Source organism: Ursus maritimus, unplaced genomic scaffold (genome assembly GCF_017311325.1).
Source record: "Ursus maritimus isolate PB19 unplaced genomic scaffold, ASM1731132v1 scaffold_10, whole genome shotgun sequence".
NCBI lineage: Eukaryota > Metazoa > Chordata > Mammalia > Carnivora > Ursidae > Ursus > Ursus maritimus.
Window position 1 is genome coordinate 70,667,873 of NW_024423344.1, and position 19,437 is coordinate 70,687,309.

At 37.8% G+C, this 19,437-nt stretch overlaps 1 protein-coding gene across 6 annotated transcripts in view; it reads left to right on the top strand.

Annotated features, from left to right (window-relative positions):
* Nucleotides 1-19,437, top strand: part of TPP2 (tripeptidyl peptidase 2) — a 71,191-nt gene that overhangs the window by 9,113 nt on the left and 42,641 nt on the right. For 5 of the 6 annotated variants that reach the window (XM_040624343.1, XM_040624357.1, XM_040624351.1 and 2 more), the window contains exons 3-8: nucleotides 6,331-6,426; nucleotides 8,615-8,719; nucleotides 10,976-11,100; nucleotides 15,266-15,429; nucleotides 18,465-18,619; nucleotides 19,247-19,323. In XM_040624343.1, the coding sequence (XP_040480277.1) occupies nucleotides 6,331-6,426; nucleotides 8,615-8,719; nucleotides 10,976-11,100; nucleotides 15,266-15,429; nucleotides 18,465-18,619; nucleotides 19,247-19,323 (722 nt within the window). Of the gene's footprint in view, nucleotides 1-6,330; nucleotides 6,427-8,614; nucleotides 8,724-10,975; nucleotides 11,101-15,265; nucleotides 15,430-18,464; nucleotides 18,620-19,246; nucleotides 19,324-19,437 lie in introns of all 6 variants that reach the window. The other variant, XM_040624367.1, reaches the window with a different exon arrangement.

Sequence of the window (19,437 nt, forward strand, 5' to 3'; positions counted from 1 at the left end):
GTCTATGGCATTTTCCACCCAGTTTATGGTATTTTCTTATGGGGCCCAAGCTGAGACACTATGGGCCTTAAAAAAAAAAAAAAAAAAGATTGTAAACTAGAGGGAAATGAATTTCTGCACATCTGAATCACTCTAAGGTTTTGCCTGTCTTCCCAAGTCTGCCTTGTTATCTAGGGTATATTTCAGAGAGACACATGGGATTCCTGTGAGTTACATTGCTCTGGGAAACTAGGGAACACTCCTAGTAAGTCCTGCAGATTTAGAATCCTATAAAGTATTGTCTTCAGTTGTTTATTTTAAATACCTGTAGTGGCCCAAGCTTTAGATAAACCACATGGACTGATAGTATCACTGCTGCTCAAAGGAATTACATATACCATATATAGGCTGTGAAATAAGATCAGAAAATTGATAGATTGATATTTAAATCTTTTCTCAACTGGGTGACATACTTCTTTAGCTCTTCTGTTAAGTATTCTCAGCCCATCAATATAGTGGGAGGTTTTAATTTAAATTTTAATTGTATTCAGTATATCTTCATAGCTTAAAAGACAGCTACTTCTTCAAGGCTTCTAACAGGAAAAACCAAGTCCCTTGCCCTACCTCTCCCTTTCACCAGCAATTCTCACTCACCAAGAGATAAGTTTTTGATATTATATTATCTTCGGGGTTTTAAGTAACATACTAATTTCTTTTTATTTCTTGAGTTTTCATGTGGTTTGAGACTTTATCTGCGGAATTAGCACTGTGGGAAAAGAGAATTTACCTTTCAGGTCCTTCATTTTCAAGTTGTCTGGCGTTGTCTTGGGTTACTTTGTCCCACTGTTTTTGCCATTCTTCTATCTAGAACTCCTGTTAATTGGACATTGGACCTCTTGAGTTGATTTTCCAATTTTCTTGTTTTTCCACCTTTTCTTTATTGCTTTTGTTTGCTTTTTTCCTTCCTGAAAGATTTCTGAGATTTCTCAATATTCTTTTCTAGCCCTTGTATTGAATTTTGTTAAATTTTGCCCATTAATTTTAAATGAATTCTGTTCATGTTCACTCAGCATGTTTTTGTGTCATGTATGCAACATTTTATCTGTGAGAATATTGTCTAAAATTTTTTTCTAGTTGTTTCTTCTTTTTACTCACCTTCCTCTTCCATTCTCCTTTCCCCTTTCCTTTCTCTTCCTTTTTTCTTCACCTCTTCCCTCTTCCCTTTCTCCTCCTCCTCTTTGCCTCCTCCTTCCTCAGCCTCTCCTCCTTCCTTTTGCTCTGCTTTCTACCTGAGACCTTTTCCCAAGCTATCCTGGCTGTCCCTTGGTTAGCAAGGTGTACATGAAGGTGATGGAAGTGCTGTGTGTTTGTGCGGGGTCTTGGGGTGAGGGCAGTGGTGTTGTCATGGCGGACCTGAAGATGGCAATTTATGGCATACCTTTTCCCACTGGGTTGCTCAGTTATCTCCAAGAGGACCTTAGCATGTTTGGCCTGGCTTTGAGGGGAGAGTGAGAGAGAAGCCTGACTGTCTGTGTTCAGCGGCTCACACCTAGTGCCGAGGGAGATCTCTTGCAGAATCTTCTGTATGTCTCACCTCTCCCCTCTGCTATGTGAACCTCTCTACAAAGCTGACATTTCAACGTCTCTCTGGTTCCGTGTCTGGTTGCCTGGCTGGTCTGGTTTGGGCAGGATGTGGGATGGGCAGCAGGAGTCTGATTGTTCCTCATACAGACTTTCTGCTAGTCTTCTTGGTGTTAGCTCCCTTCTCCATCTGGACACAGAACATACCCACATACGTGTTCAGCTTGTTTTTTTCCCCAAGGATGTGCTGATGTTCAGATATTTTACAGCAGTCATTAAAAAGAAGAATGTTACTAGTTGCTGAGATTCTGGCTAGCTGGATCTCTCAGAACTCTTGAGCACACGGTTTTCAGACAGCAGCACAATAAAGTGATTAGGTTTTTTGACTTAACCATGCTCTAAGATGAATTAAATATCTGTATTTTAGCTTCTTCTAAATAGCCTATTTATGCTGGTGGTTAATGTCTTACTCTTCTCCCAGTTTAAGATGAACTGCTGTTTAAGTGCTTTGAACATTCCAGTAATCTCATTCTCTAAGGAGGCTATTCATAGGCCTTCTTGAGAAACTGGTGGTCAGTTACTTTGGCCAGTGACACTCCCATGAGCAGGTAGAAGCAAAAAAGTGAGCAGAAGTTTAAAATCTTTTATGGTGAAATGTACAGATACAAAGGAAAATGCATAAAACACATATGTACACCTTGATGAATAAAAAGTGAATGTCATTTTATCCACTACCCAGATGAGACAAAGAATATTGCCATACCTCAGAAGCTTCCTGTGTTCTCCCCGATCACAACCTACTTTGACTTTTGTGATAATCATTTCTGTGCTTTGCTTTTAAAGGTTTACCACCTCTGTGTGGATACCTGAAATATATTGTTAGTTTTGCCTGTATTTGTGAACTTTATATGAACATCATCATTTTTTATAATAATTTTTTATTATGTTATGTTAGTCACCATACAGTATATCCTTAGTTTTTATGTAGTGAACAGCATCATTTATGTATCATTTTACATCAGGTATTTGCAGGATTCTTCCCATTCAACCATGATGTTGCATGTAGTAGTGATTTAATTTCATTGCTGTGCAAGATGCCATGGTTTGTATGTACCACATTCTGTCCACTCTACTGCTCATGAATAGTTGTTTCCAGCTTGGGAGTCACAGCTCTTTAGGTGACATTCTTGTGTACATATTTTGAGCACATGTGTATAGATAATTCCAGGATGTGTTCCTAGGAGTGGAATTGCTGAGTCATAGAGATACAGCTTGACCAGGTGATGCCAAACAGATTTTCCAAGTATTTGCACTAAAATGCATTTCCACTAGCAGTGTATAAGAATTTTAATAGTTGCACAGCTAACGCTTCATATTCTTAAGGCTTTTTAATCTTTGCAAATATGCTGGGAATCTGGGTGTATCATGTTGTAGTCTTTATCATGTCTTTATCATCTCCCATTCTGTACATCTATTTTCACTTCCCTTGTGGTGTCTTTTGATGAGTAGAAGTTCTTAATGTATTTGGATATTAGTCTTCGCCTTTTTTTTTTTTTTTTAAAGATTTTATTTATTTATGTGACAGAGAGACAGCCAGCGAGAGAGGGAACACAGCAGGGGGAGTGGGAGAGGAAGAAACAGGCTCATAGCGGAGGAGCCTGATGTGGGACTCGATCCCGGTACGCCAGGATCACGCCCTGAGCCGAAGGCAGACGCTTTAACGACTGCGCTACCCAGGCGCCCTAGTCTTCGCCTTTTTGGTTAGGACTTTTCATGTCTTAGGACATCCTTCCTGACCCCAAGACCATGAAGATATGTTCCTCTATCATTTTATAAAAACTTCTACTATATTTCATTTCATGTTCTAGAATTCACTGTAATTAATTTTAGACTTAGTTCAAAACAGGGATCCTGCATCCTCTTTTCTATCTGAAGACCAGTTACTCCAACACCATGTATTAAAATTCCACAATCTCCCCATAAATTTTCAGTGCTGCCTTTTACTTTGCAACCTTTGAAATGGGGGTGATACAGCTTCTGAGTATCATTTCCAGTTCTCTGTGTCCTTTGGGTGGTTTTTTTTCTTCTCCTTATTCTAATTTTAGTAGACATTTGGAAGGGAGCATGGTGCTTTTTAAAATTCTACCACATTGAACTTGAAGTTGGTTTTTAAATCATCAGTATTTATTCTTACATATAAAAAAAGTTAAATCCAGCCACAACGAATGACTTTGCCAAATTTGGCCCCGTATTTAGATGCAGTGGTAGCTAAAGGAGTGTACTGGCTTTACCACGGAGCTGACAAAGCTGAAACACAGTTTGAGGCAAAAAAAAAAAAAATTACTGCGTGGAACATTAACAGTCATGATGACATTTGGCTTGTTAAGAAAATGATCAATTCGTTAGGCATCCCCTCTTTAAAAGAGTCAGGGAAGAGATGTAATTAGTAATCAAAGAGATTCAGTTTCTTATGAAAATCCTTCTTATTCCATTGTAGTATTAGCCTTAAAAATAAAACTGCCAGTTATTTTACCAACAAAAGTGGGTTATTCAGGAATAGCAGAGAATTGCAGTCTGGAGCAAGCAGCCTGTGGCAAAGTCATGGGCAAATCCCCACCCAGAACGAAGGAGAGGACCACTGTTTTATACAGAGGAACGGGGAGGGCGAGGGGAGGTGGAAGGGCTCTTACAAAGAGAAGGCGCATCCGGGTAAACTGCCTCCTGCTGGGGTGGTAATGTAGTACCCGCATGCAAGGTGCCTCTCTTGGGTCTGCAACGGAGGCAGCGTGGTAGGGCATGAGAGCGCCCCCTGCTGGCCTCCTGACTCCATTCTAACCGAAGTTTCTTTTTTATTAATTTTCACAGTAGTTACCATGTAATAAAACCGTTTTAAAGATATCCACTTAAAGTGACCAAAATATAAAGCTTTGATTCTTAAAAGAGACTAAAAATAAGTTCGTGTGCAAGTAGGAAAAATGACATATTCCATAATTACCTCATAGAGTAAAATTACCTTTACTCAAATTTGGTTAATGGTGAATAGCAGAACCGTGATTATCACATTTATTTTTTATGGTTTTCCTTAGATTAATTTTTTGTAACTAGTCTGCCTTTACTGTGAGGAAAATACATGATAGTGATTTGAAAAGTATCTGTGTGGACCTTGCAGGTTTTGATCTCATTTATAATTAAATCTGCATTATGTCTCATGGATTATTTTCATTGTATTACCTATATTGTAAGTAATTGTGGTTAAATATGTGTTAGCACCTGTATATCTTGCAGTTATTTTAATCAGTTATTCCATTTACTCCTTTGGCATTTCACAGTCTTTTATAATCTCCTTGTACAAAGAAGTTGCCACTAGCCTAGGGTTATAAAACCTGTGTAGTGGGACACCTGTGATGAAATAGTCTTTGAACGTGCCGGCTAGTGACTACTTACCTTTTTGTTGTTGCAACACTGTATTGTTGTTATGTCACAGACTACAGCAGGGACATTAGAGTTAAGAATCCTTGTTCTCTAAAAGAGGTTGGTTAAGTTTTGAATGAAAAGCACTAGTTTATATGCCAACATATTCACAATTTCACATACTCCAGACATCCATTTGATTCAGAAACGATTACTGATATAGGCAGGCTTTTAAAAAATCAGTAGATCTTTGAAGTTCTGTGAATGGTATTTTTTTCTCTATTTCATTGTGAGAAAATTTCATCCAAAAGTTTCTTACCTGGGGAATAATTTGATGAGGGACATGGAGGTGAGCCAGTTAAAGATACTGCACAAGTGAGAACTGATGAGTCAGCCAAGTCTGAGTGGTTGATAGTTCAACCTCGTGTCTTATGCACATTTGAAAGCTGGTTTTAGTGATCATGGGTCCTGTGATTACAAAGAGTGTGAATATTCCACATTTTCTTGATGGACACTTGAAGTTGATTGATCTTCAGTGCATTTGTGCAAATCATAAGGTAGGGATTAATTCCTTCCTTTTACACGAAGTAGGAACCTGTGGGTCCCCTCTGGTTAGTGGTAGAGTTTGGATTCACAGCCAGGTTTACCTAAGTCACATAGCCTTTACACTGAATTTTTTGTTCTCCATAATAGAGCTAGATTCTGGCTTTCTTTTCACCCTTCCTGTGGTTTGGGCAAGCAGTTTGATTTCTTTTTGTTTCTTTGCTTTTTCCGTTTATACACTGGGCATGCTCTTTACAGCATTCTGTTAATTAGAAGCTTATAAATACTTGGAGATATTTGGAAAGGCTATTATAATATGTCATATATAATTTACATGATTTTATAGAACTTTTTTTTATAAAGAGCTGTTTTAAGTATCTAGGCATTATCCCTGTTGATTGTAGAGAATGCATTTCTTAACAGGAAAATCTAAGCGTCTTCGAGAGGGTCTGTAAACCACTTCCCCTCCCCCCCAAGTTTGGCATTAGGTCTGAGAAGGGAGAGGTGATGTGTCCTTGATGCTTGAGAACTAAAGATTGTAGTAGTTTAATGAGGTATCGTATGTTGAAAGCACTTTATAAACGATGAAGCGTTGTGTAAATGAAAGGTATCCTAGGTGAACCATCTTATTTATGGATAAGAAGAAAAGCCAGACAGATACTAAGTGGCACCTTAGAATATTAGAAATATTGCTCTAATGCGCAGCGTTGCTCATCCAAGTTGAGCCATCAGAAGTGAAATAACCTTTTTCCCTAGTAGTAAATCATTGGAATTGGGAAGCATTTAGTGAGTCAACAATTTACTTTTTTTCTATAGATTCCTGTGAGCTGGACAAATCCCTCAGGCAAATATCATATTGGCATTAAAAATGGCTATGACTTCTATCCAAAGGCACTCAAGGAAAGGATACAGGTAATGTACAATCTAGAATCAATGAGTTCTTCCTCAGATTTGTTTCCTACTGAAGAAGAAAAATTTTTGTGAGCTCCCATGAACTCTTAATTATTTTGGAGGCTGGGAGGCTTTTAGACAATGACTGCTTCAAGGTTCTGTTCAGTGGAATGTTAGCCATTTAAAGTCACAGTTCTTAATCTTGGGGCCATGGATAAATTTAGAGAATGTGTGAATACAGTGAAATTATACTCAAGTTTTTGTATATGAGTGTTTTTCTGGGAGTTGGACTATAGCTTTCATTGGATTTTTGAAGTTTGTTTTTTTTTTTTAAACTCCAAAAGGCTAAAGACTATTTAAAATTGATTTAAAGTGCTGGCTAACTTAATTTTCCTGGTCCTATAGCTTCTATGATAACTTGTCCCATTTTCCTTACTGTTTAACTAGGCTTCTTGATCCTGGCTAGTCATCATTCAGTAGTAAGGAAAGGGTTACTCAGACCCAAAGCAACTGAAGTATAGGAAACACAGGTCTGTCATTAGAGAAATAAGAGTTGCAAATTGAGGAAGGAGGAGCCTGCTTTAAAACAGTGCTACTGAGTAGACCTTTCAGGGATGATGGACATGTTCACTGTCTGCCCATTATGGCAGCCACTGGCCACTGGTAGCTGTTGAGAACTTGAAATGTGACTAGTGTGAAATTTTAATTTAATGTAATATTTTAAAATTTAAATCTAAATAGCAACATGTGGCTCCCATATTTGCCAGTATCACTTTAGAGGATTGCTGATATAGGTTCAGAGTTTCAACTGTAAAAAATGATGTGATCCTTGAAAATGGAGCCCAGTGGGTAAGACCTGTGGGCCTTTCACCTAACCATAATACTGTTATCTGCTTCCCCCTGGGTCTGCACCATAAGAGCTACTCAGCATATTGTATATAGAACCTTTACTTATTCGTCAGATTCTAATCGTTCTGCCAAAAAAGAAAATGACAAAAAATGTATATAACTTAAAGGATTCTATTTTATTTTAAAATTTCAGGCTGAAATACAATAGCACAGTATTTTTATGCACCATATTAAATTTCATCAACTGTATGATAAAGTGCAAATTAATATGCAAACATACAGTAAGTTACTGTCAACCCCCTCCTTAACTTAGTGGAGTTGATATTTTTACTGGAAAGGATTTTTTTTTTTAACTAGCAGACCTCCACTGGGTGGCACTATGGGTTAGAGACAACAGAGATGAAGGTAAGACCAATTTCAGTAACATAGCATCCTGTCAAATCAAAGAGGGTAGGGAAAAAATAAGCCAGAAAGGAAGGAAATTGAGGAAGGCTGCATGTCCCTCATTGCAGCTAGTCTTACCCCCACCCTCCGCTTGCATGTGGCTTAAGGCAGTTCTCAGTTCCATAAGGGCCCAGGACATAGTATTTGCTTTTATTGTAAATGACTAGGAATTCAGTTTGTTATGTGACATGCTATTATTTTTATTCTTGGATGGGTTAAAACTGGGACATATATATCAAAATACATTTGGATGTGCCTTGGTAAATGTGTTCTCTTAAAACCCAGCTGCAGTGAGTTAACTAGTTGTTGTTTTTTTTTTAATTTTTTATTATGTTATGTTAGTCACCATACAGTACATCATTAGTTTTTGATGTAGTGTTCCATGATTCATTGTTTGCGTATAACACCCAGTGCTCCATGCAATACGTGCCCTCCTTAATACCCATCACCGGCCTAGTCCAATCCCCCACGCCCCTCCCCTCTGAAACCCTCAGTTTGTTTCCCAGAGTCCATAGTCTCTCGTGGTTCATTCCCCCTTCTGTTTACCCCCCCTTCATTCTTCCCTTCCTTCTACCGATCTCCCTGCTATTTCTTATGTTCCATAAATGAGTAAAACTGTATGATAATTGTCTTTCTCTGCTTGACTTATTTCACTTAGCATAATCCCCTCCAGTCCCATCCATGTTGCTGCAAATGTTGGGTAATCGTTCTTTCTGATGGCTGAGTAATAGAGTTAACTAGTTGTTAATAATTGATCCATTGCTTTATCAACTTGATAATAAATGATTTTTTAGCTCCTGTGTGAAAATTGTGTGGCATTACAACTGATAACAACTAGGTCCATATATAAATGACTGTCTAGGTTTACCTGGATGTTTGTCAACCTCATTGTAAGGTAATTTTTCTGTCTTTGCAGAAAGAACGGAAGGAAAAAATCTGGGATCCTGTTCACAGGGTGGCCCTTGCAGAAGCCTGTAGAAAACAAGAAGAATTTGATGTTGCCAACAATTGCACTTCTCAAGTTGGTGCTAGTCGCTTTTACTTAAACATTACTACAGAGCCATGTTATCATAGATTTCTTAGAGACTTAAAAGACTGTTTTTTCCACAAGTTTTAAATTGTTTAATTTTACTAATTTTTCTTTTGTTCTGTAATCAATTTACATATTTATTTTCCAAAACTTCTCAATGAACATACAGTACACATATGTCAAAGTGCATGAATGCTGTGTGTAGTCATGAATTAGCACAGAGTGAACACTCCCTCCCATACTCCTTCCTAATCATTGCTCTCTACCTCCTCCAAAAGCGACCACCATCCTGTCTTTTAACACTACAGAAAGATTTTGCCTATTTGGAGTTTGTAGAATGGAATTCTACAGCATGTTCTTTTATGAGTAGCTGCTTTCACTCAGTATCTTGTTTTCGAGATTCATCCATGTGTGGGTGTTGTAGTTGGGTCACTTTTGTTACTGTATGATGGATGCACCACAGTTGATGCTGATCAGTATTTGCTTTGTTTTCAGTGCTTGGCTCTTAAAGAAGATGCTATTTTGAATATTCTCACGCATGTTTTTGGTGGGTCATATAATGGTAGTACCAAGTCATATTTCCGCAGGAAGTACTACGAGAGCTCCCATAGTTCCACATCCTTAAATAGCCATTACATTTTTTTTTTTAAGATTTATTTGTTTGAGAGACAGAGAGAGAGTGAGAGTGTGAAGGAGTACGAGCAGAGGGAGGGGCAGAGGGAGAGGGATAAAATCTCAAGCAGACTCCCCACTGAGTGCAAAGCCTAACTGGGGGTTTGATCCCACAACCCTGAGCTCATGATCTGAGCTGAAATCGAGAGTCGGATGCTTAACCAAATGAGCCACCCAGGTGCCCCAGCCTTTACATTTTTTTTAAATCAGTTAATGAAATGAAGATAACGTTTTGGTTTGTTATGAAAATAGTGTACATGCTTGTTGCAGAAACTTTTGGATCACAGGGGAGTACAAAGTAGCAAGTGAGAGCCTCCAAAATGCCACCCCTGCTCCCCCCATGTTGGATGGTACCAACAACTTGATGTTTATCCTTCTGAATCTTTCTTTTAATGCATGCATGTACCTTTTTAAAATCAAAAGTGGAATGGTATTGGTGGTTCTCAACCCTGGCTGCATATTAGAATCCCATGAAGAGCCTTAAACCGCCAGTGCTTGTGCCCCAGAGAGGAATTAAATTAAAGCCTCGCAGGAAGGCTGGCATTTTTAAAAGCTCCCAGGAGCTTTAATTAATGCACAGTTAGAGTTGAGAACTCCTAGCCTGAATAGATCTGCGTACACATTTAACTTGCATTTACTTAATCTGTGTACAGCATCCTCTGTAACTGTAATTCATCCTCTTTAGCTGTATTCCTTTCTGTTAGATCACTTTGTCCTTCAGCCTTGTATCAGACACATTAAGTGTAGTATTTCAGGTGCTACATATATACAGCCAATTTTATAAAAAGAGGGATCTGGATTTAATTATCCATTTTATTTTATTTTGGTTACCAAAAATGTCTATATAATTGTCTTTTTCCTTTAAGGAGGAGTGAATGTTGAATAGCTAAAAAGGAAGTTAAGATTTTTGGAACATGTGGAAATTAAATTTTAATTCAGTAGGGACTATTCAGGTGAATGTAGAGCAGTGTGATGTAGCATGTAGTTGAAAAAAACACCTCAGGTTGGAGCATATACAATTCTCATTTTTTTGGATCAAAATGGTTAAATAGCAGCTTATCTGTACAAGGTCATGCATATAGTATGTGTTTAACTTATTAGCATATTCTAAAGGACAGAAGATAATTCATGGTTTCTCTTATTTTAATTATTAAGAAACAGATTTAAATGGAAACAGTTCTGATAAAAAAATCTTAAAGTCAATAGATATTCTACTTTGTAGTAATTTTAGAGTTATTTTTGGAAATTAGTTATAGATTATAGATACGTGAGTAACATGTCTTGGCCAAATGATATCATCAACATGTAGCACAGTGTCTTTCCCAAAGTGGATAGAATAAATAAGTAAATGTGAGATCGAATTAAAGTAGTATTATTTTTTTAAATGTTTAGTATATTGATATCTGCATCATTAAATTGAACTACAAGCTGCATAGATATAAAAAGAAAACTTCCCTACATTTTTCCAGGGTAAAATGGCTTTCTTTTGGTCTCACTGTGTCTTTGGTTGTATGTTAATAGAACTTTTCAAGAGCACAAAATGTTCTAATATTAATTTATTTTCCAATTGACTAGGCAAATAAACTAATCAAGGAGGAACTTCAAAGTCAAGTGGAATTGCTAAATTCTTTTGAGAAAAAATATAGTGATCCTGGCCCTGTGTATGACTGCTTGGTGTGGCATGATGGTGAAGCCTGGAGGTAAACTTCATGTATTATAAAGATCTTCACTTAAAAAAATGTTTTTATCTACTCTGAAGAACATTAAACTCCCAAAACTATCCAGAGAGTTGTTTAAGTGACATTAATATCACTAATCAGAACTGTTTGAGAGCCAAATTGGCTTGAGTAGTTCTGGATAAGCCCTTTGAACTTCGTATCTTAGATACTAAACCTGACCCTTACGGTTTTTAATTAAAGAAGCTCGTTGCATTAACCAGATAGTAACTGTTAACCAGATCAGGTTAATCATTGGTAGACATAGGAATGTTCCTGATTGGGGCTGGGCAATTTGGAAAGTTAACTGCAAGAGAGTGCTGCAGAGCATCTGCTGTTAATGTTTGAAGGACAAAGGAGTACAGTTGAGTAGTGAAGATTTCTCAAATAGAGTCCAGGTAGCTAAGCTGAAGTGAGGCAGTATAATACAGTTGTGAAGAGTTCATTCTCTGAGATGGAATCCTAGCTATGTGACCTTGAACACTGTCTACACCTCCAAGCCTGTTTCCTCCTCCGTTAATTGGAATAATAATAATAGTGCCTCCCTAGAGGGTTTTGGGAAAATTAAATTTGATGTTTCTAGACACATTATGCACTTGATAAATGTAAGCTCTTCCTGCTGCTGCTACTATTGCTACTACTAATAAGGATGGTGGGTACCAGGTTACCTATCATGTACACTTGTCAGTTTCTTTCTCGGTGAATTATACACAGGTGTGTTTCTTGTAATTGGCTAGTAAATGTCTTCTTGCATTACCATCTCCATGGAAATGGGAATATGTCCTTAATACAGATCTTTAGGCATATACATGTTTTAAAAGGGTATCTGCGGGGCACCTGGGTGGCTCAGTCGTTAAGCGTCTGCCTTCGGCTCAAGGTGTGATCCCAGCGTCATGGGATCGAGCCCCGCATCAGGCTCCTCTGCTGGGAGCCTGCTTCTTCCTCTCTCACTCCCCCTGCTTGTGATCCCTCTCTCTCTGGCTGTCTCTCTGTCAAATAAATAAAATCTTAAAAAAAAATAAAAGGGTATCTGCAATAAATCAGATGCCTCCCTGAAACTTGAAATCAACAAGCAGTTTTTTTATAGTTTGAGTCCCTGCTCATATGCAGAGGATCGTTTCCCGAGATGTGGCAAACACAGAACAAGATGCAATGACTTGATTGCTTTCCTCAGGTCGTTTATATTGCAGCGCACCATTCTTAAAGGAGAGCTTTCATCCCATGGATATGGGTGCTGACTCATCTCTGATAATGGGTATATGACATTTTCAGCTGAATGAGAAATCCCTCCTCCATTCGGAACTGAAAATGTGAAGATATTTGCATATAGCAACATTCCAATCCATATGACATCAAATATTAATGCAGTTTTTTGCATGTATTCAGGTATGTCGTTTGTGTAGATGCAGGTGTGCACACATTTGTGAACAATTTTTTTCTTTAAAAACTTCACAGAAAGTTTGGATCAAAGTGTTTGTAATATTAAAAAGTGTTCAGATGTGTGGTTTAGCAAATTTGGTACATCCACCACATGGTGTAACACGATTTAATCATTCCCAGTGATAAGCCTTAGGTGAGTTTTAGCATGGGAAAGGAGGCAAGGTTAAGGTTAAATGTGAGGAGAATACTAGATACAAAAGCAAGTATAAGTGGGAAAATATACCGTAAGGACTTAGGAGATACTCTAATATTAGCAGGGATGGGGTAGTGGGGCAATAGGTGGTGTCAATTAGGATGTTTTCCTACATGTTTTGAAACCATTGCCAACTTTGTCCTAAGGGAAGGGAATTTGGGTCAGGATGTCCAGGCTGCCAGCATAGGTTTCAAAGATCCTTAAGACAGTTGACAAAGCAAGGGATACACTGCAACAGTTTGTCAACAGTCTTCTAAGACAGCTTTTCGAATTTTTGCATTGGAAATGAAACTTAAACATTAAAGGAAATAAAAACTGAAATCACTGGAGTAACAATTTAGAAAATGTTATAATCCATAAAAATGCAGCAGAATTCTACGCTGTCAGGTGTTACTGGAAATAATTTAACTTTTGTTTGCATGATACTGTATACCATGTGGGGCTTTGATTCCCCCACCCCATCTCAGAGTTAGAGCCAGAATTTTTTGAGAAGAATCTTAGAGATCCCAAATTACCTAAGGCAAATCTAGGCACTGTCATTTCAGAAATGTCAGCCATTTCTGAGGGGAGGTAAAACCTTAAGTGCCTTGGCTTTTGTTTTTACAAAGACTGTCAAGGCTGCCCTGCTCCCGCCACAATTCCACCACACTGGTTGAGAAGACAGTATTTGTAGAGGATTACATGAAGGAAAGGCCATTAACTGGTTTCTTTTCAGTGGTTTTTGACCTTGTTATCTCAGATTTCCTTTGAGTTTGATGAAAGCTGTGGATTTTTCCCATAGGAAATTGGGCAAAGAAATGTATTACAAATGTCCAGAAATTTATAACCCAACTCCCCTGTCCTGCCCTCCTCACACATATACTCTAATCCTACCCATGAACGTCATTTCCATATTTCCTTTCTGGTATTCTGACAATTGTCCTTGATCTAAGCCAGCCACCTTCAGAAAGTTGTACCCTTGTACCATATGCATACTTGCCCTCTGTGGAGTTATTGAGAGAAGTCACTCAATTCTATATTGATATTTTGATATAGTGCTTGAAGGTTGAGTCACCTCATATTGACGGTGGTTACGGGAAACTGATCTGTGGAATTTGTCAGTGTATTTGCTGTGAGAATGTTGTTAAAGATGTTAATTCCTTCGTTCTTTCATCCTTTGGCAAATATTTGTACCTTCTTTGTACCAGATAGATTCTAGAGAAGCTATTCCATGGACTCTAGGCTCTGTGGAAGCAAGTATGAAAAGCATCTCAGAAGCATTATGAAAGATTCCATTGAAGGCTCAGCTCAAGTTAGCAGAGAGGATAGGGACAGGGGTTGAAGGTAGAGGGGAAAGTCAAGAGGATGGTGGAGGAACTGCCAGGAATTTCAAGTATCTGATGGGCTGGATGAAAGAAATGGAGAACCTTAGAGATGATAGCCAGGATGGATACTGGCCAGTTACATGGTTTTAGGAACCAAAAGTGCTACTCTGTCTAGCAAATGGGGGGATTTGGTGGAATACATTTTACCTGTTAATACCTGATTCCATTTGATATGCTACTTGTTTTCTGTTTGTCTCATTTTCCCCATTAGTGTTCAGTCTCCTATATTTTCCTATATTTTGTGTCTTTTTTTGAAATGCCATAAATCATTTTAGCTGCACATTAATTGGGGTATACATAAAAACAAATGGACTGTTTCAGAGATCCTTCTGTCCAAACTGTCCTAGTTTGTTAATGAAATAGTATTTATAATAAATGCCCTCTGTATACTAGTGGGCTTCCATTAGTTCCCTATAGCAGTTGTGATTGATTTTACCTTGTTAAAACATAGTTCTTCTTAGCTAGCAAATCTGCACAAAGGCCTAATAATAGCTAAAAACATAATGTTGACCTTTAAGTGATGTGCTTTCCATTTATGACTTTTATTTTAGATTTTTTAGCTTTAATCAAATATTTTGTAGTATTTGGAATATATATTTTAAAAATTAGGACGGTAATAAAATGGGGCAAGAACAAACAGGAGGACAACCATAAAACTATGTAGAAAGTACTTTTGTACAAAATGTTTGCCTAAGGCTGTTATAACTTTGGGGGTGAGGCACAGTCTATAGTTCATCATGTTTCAAAGAGGCTGCACACACTGTTGGATTCACGAAACCAATTCTAAAAGAAGCAGAAGGGAGTAAGGCCTAGGCTATGTGTCATAATCATTCTGAACTAGTCTAAAGCTCTAGGCTAAGCTTTGGTCTAATTTCTTAAGTGGCTGGATGGTTTTCTGCCTGGAGTTTTGTGACAGACAGTGTTCCTAAACTCCTTTATACATGCCTTCATTAAAGGTTGGTTCCTTTAAGCTTCTTACCTAATCTTTACTGGTGACTCTGAAACAGAGGACTCTAAACCCGGCAGTTACTGTGTATGTTGTGATAAAATAGACAAGGCAGTAAGAAGGTACCTAATAAACCATACCACTTTATTTTTAGAAAGCCAAAGAAAATAAATAAATTTCACTATCTACTCTATTCTCAATTTACAGAGCCTGCATTGATTCGAATGAAGATGGGGATTTGAGTAAATCTACTGTATTGAGAAACTACAAAGAGGCCCAAGAATATGGTTCCTTTGGCACAGCCGAGATGTTAAATTACTCTGTTAATATATATGATGATGGAAACCTGCTCTCCATTGTGACTAGTGGAGGTATTTTGTTTCAGATTTGCTAACTAGAGATAAACTTTCGACATGGTAAGATGTTGACTACTATAGCCGTAAAGCAGCCTTATAGAGAATTTAACCTAGCGATTCTACCTAAAGAAGTAGGTATGGGATAATAAATGGGAGTTGATTCCCTTAGTTAGGTATTGTTTTCTTTAAAGTCATAACCATGTAGGATCCAGTCCATGAGTACAGGCATGGTCCAGCCACAAAAAAACCATCAACATAATTCATCTTAACAAAAACAATACTTAAAATAAATACAATGTAAATTCCTTTGGAAGGAATTTTACTTCCACATACTACCTCTTAAGCAGTTCACCTACAAGTACAAAGTCAGGTAAAAAGATCCCCATATGGCATTCTATGTAATTTCAAAAAAGTTGGAAACTATCCAAATATCCATTAACAAAAGAACAGGTTAATTTAAAACTATTATTCTTTGTGGAATATTATATAGCAAACGAATAAATTTACATATACCTATATTTATAAATCTCAAATACAAAATTTTAGTGAAAAATACATTGATAACACATTTGTGTAAAATTGTAAAACATGCTATACAATATCCCTGGATGTGTGTGTTTGTATGATAAAAATAGAGATGGGAAGAAAATACACACCAGCTTCTGGATAGTGGTTACTTCTAGGGAGGAAGCAAGGACGACTTTAACTCTTATGGCCCCCTCCAATATTATTGAGTTATAGTTGAAGTACTATAAACTGCATGTATATATGCACAATTTGATGAGTTTTGATAGATGTGTACACCCAGGAAACCATTATCCCAGTCAAGATAACATATCTATCACCCCTGTAAGTCTTCTTGTCTTCCTTTGTAATCCAGCTCTGTCTCTACCCACAACCCCAGGTAGCTCCTGAACTGCTTTCTGTCAGTCTAGATACTGCATTTTCTAGAATTTTATATAAGTAGAATAGTTATGGTATGATATTCATCCATATCATGGTTATAAATTGCTTGTTCCTCATTGCTGAGTAGTTTTTCATTGTGTGGCTACACCGTGGTTTTATTTATCCATTCACCTATATTGGTGGACATTTGAATTGTTCCAGTATTTGGGTATAAGTCTCTGTGTGCAGATATGTTTTTGTTTAATTTGGACTGGTATCTAGGAGAACTGGTTGGATGTGGTAGGTATGTATTTAACCTTTTAAGAAACACAGTGGCTGCACCCTCTTAAACTGTACCAGCAGACTTCGAGCACTCCAGAGCTCCACGTTCTCATCCATGTGTGGTGTGGACAGCCTGCTGACATTTAGCCACTCTGGCTGGTAGTTGGTGGTGGCAAGTGGTTTGGGCGGGGTGGTGACATTAAAATCCAGCTTCCCTATTTTGAATTGGAAAAAATAAGAAAGGAGGGGCGCCTGGGTGGCTCAGTTGTTAAGCATCTGCCTTCGGCTCAGGGTGATGCCAGGGTGCTGGGATCGAGCCCTGCGTCGGGCTCCCTGCTCTGTTGGGAGCCTGCTGCTTCCTCTCCCACCCGCCCCGCTTGGGTTCCCTCTCTCGCTGGCTGTCTCTCTCTTTGTCAAATAAATGAAATCTTTTTTAAAAAAAATAAGAAAGGAAGAATTGGTGACATTGGGTCCATATTCTTGGGTGACAGCTGTTGTCTAGAGCATGGGATTCTCAGCATTGAAGCAAACAGAAGGGTCATGTGCTCTTATTTCTTCTGGAGCTACAACTCTGTCGTCACCCAAACATTAAGGCCCAGTGCCAGTAGGTGTTTATCATTGTGTTTGTATTATTGTTTTTCTGACAGTAGTGGGAGATTTCTCTCTACCCGTGTCTTTTAAGAAACTTTTTCATTTAAGAAACCCTAGCTGTTTTGTTTTGCTTTTGCTTTATTGATAATATAACATACTATAGAAAAGTTTGCAAATCACAAATTGTATACACATTGAATTCTCACAAAGTGGATACTTTTGTGTAACGAGGTCAAGGTATAAAACATTGTCAAAGCCCTATCTTGTCTCTTCCTAAACACTAACCTACCCTCGGCCCTCCCAGAGTTAATTACAGTCCTGATTTCTATCACTGCATTAGTTTGAACCACCCAATACCACTGCGGTTTTTATAGGTCAGAAATGATTAAATAGTGGCACGTTCACATAGTTCAACCCAAGGTGATGTGTTTCCATTTATATACATGGGATTATATATATCTTTCTGTGTGTGAATTCTTTAGATCAACCTTATTTTTGTGTGCTTCATCTCATAATGTTTAGAAGTAGTTCCAGTTTATTGTTGTGTAATATATAATCCATGATTGCACCATATATATCCATTTACTGTTGACAAATCTTGGTGTTGTTTCAAGTTTCTGAATTTTGTGAGCAATGCTGCCATGAACGTTTTTGCATGTGTCTTTTAGTGTACATGTGCACGCATTTCTGTTGGGTGTAAGGCTGGGAGTGGAATTGCTGGATCATAGGGTATGCCTGTGTTCAGCTTTCCAAAATGCCGGGCTGTGCTCCCACCCGTAGTGTAGGGGGAGTGCGCACCCTCCTCCACAGTGGCTGTGGTCAGCCGTAAAGGCGTAGCTGTTCTGAAAGGAAGGTATGCTCAACTGTCTCATTGTGGCTTTGATTTGCGTTCCCCAGGTGACTAATGAAGTTGAACATCTTTTCATGTATTTATTTGCCATTTGAGAAATGCTTTTCAAGTGTTTTACCCATTTTTCTTCTGGAAGCTCTTTCCGATTGGAGATCTTATATTCTGGATATAAGTCAGTTGTGTGTGTTGCAGCTACTTTCTCACCTTTGTGACTTGCATTTTGCTTTCAATGATCAGGATAGAATCCAGGGTAGAGAATAGTGTATACAGTTCAAAAAGTTTCATTTTTTTGTGAATTATTGATGAGACTTAATAATATACAGTTAGGTGTTAAAGTGAGAGACTATTTTAGATTATTTTTATCATGCTTAATATGTAAATTGAATGGTTAAAACTTTGAGTCTCTGAAAATACTCTGTCATGTTCCCCTTTTTGCCTCTAGGAGCTCATGGAACACACGTAGCTAGTATAGCTGCTGGGCATTTTCCAGAAGAACCTGAACGGAACGGTGTAGCTCCCGGTGCTCAAATTCTTTCCATTAAGATTGGTGATACCCGACTGAGCACGATGGAAACAGGCACGGGCCTTATACGCGCCGTGAGTATTTGGGAGGTGTTGATTTAGAAGATAAATGATGGGTAATTGTGGATAGTTCTAGGTTTATAAAGTGTTCTTGATTTTACTAAGAAAATGTTGGCCTGTATTTGGTAAACAGGACTTTGTTTTAGGACGCAAAAACACTTAATGCAGTTTTAAATTATTTTTATTAAAAATTATTAAGATGCAGTTTTTTAGAAAATAGGAAAATATTATATTATACTTCTCATTCCTATTAAGTCCCCTAGCACACTATTTTGAGATACTTTAAAAAACCCCAAACCGATCTTTTTAGCCAGCTTGTTCCATCAGTCTAGGAAGAATTCTCAATCTGCATTTCATTTTAATGTATGAATTAGATTTTACTTTAACTTCAGTGATTTTAGAATTTAGTAAGAACCATTCCATTCTGCACATGCTAGTTGTGTTTTTTATTGACTACTTACTATACTCTGTGTCTCTTCCTACCTTTTTTAAGTTTTTCAACTTAAAAGTTGGAAATAACAGATACATTTGAATTTGAAATAGAAGATGATTGGTTAAGAAACTGGAATTCCATGCCTTTATTTTACTGGCTAATCTTTCTATAAATTGCTGCCTAAACTAGACTCTTCATCTTTTTAATAGATGATAGAAGTCATAAATCATAAGTGTGATCTTGTCAACTACAGCTATGGAGAAGCAACTCACTGGCCAAATTCTGGGTGAGTGTTCTCGGATACTTGTGAGCCACAGACTTCAGCTGATGGAGAATATTAAGTGTTTTTATAACTGGATTGTACACCACAACTGAAAACGAGCAGTCTCGTGGTTAGATG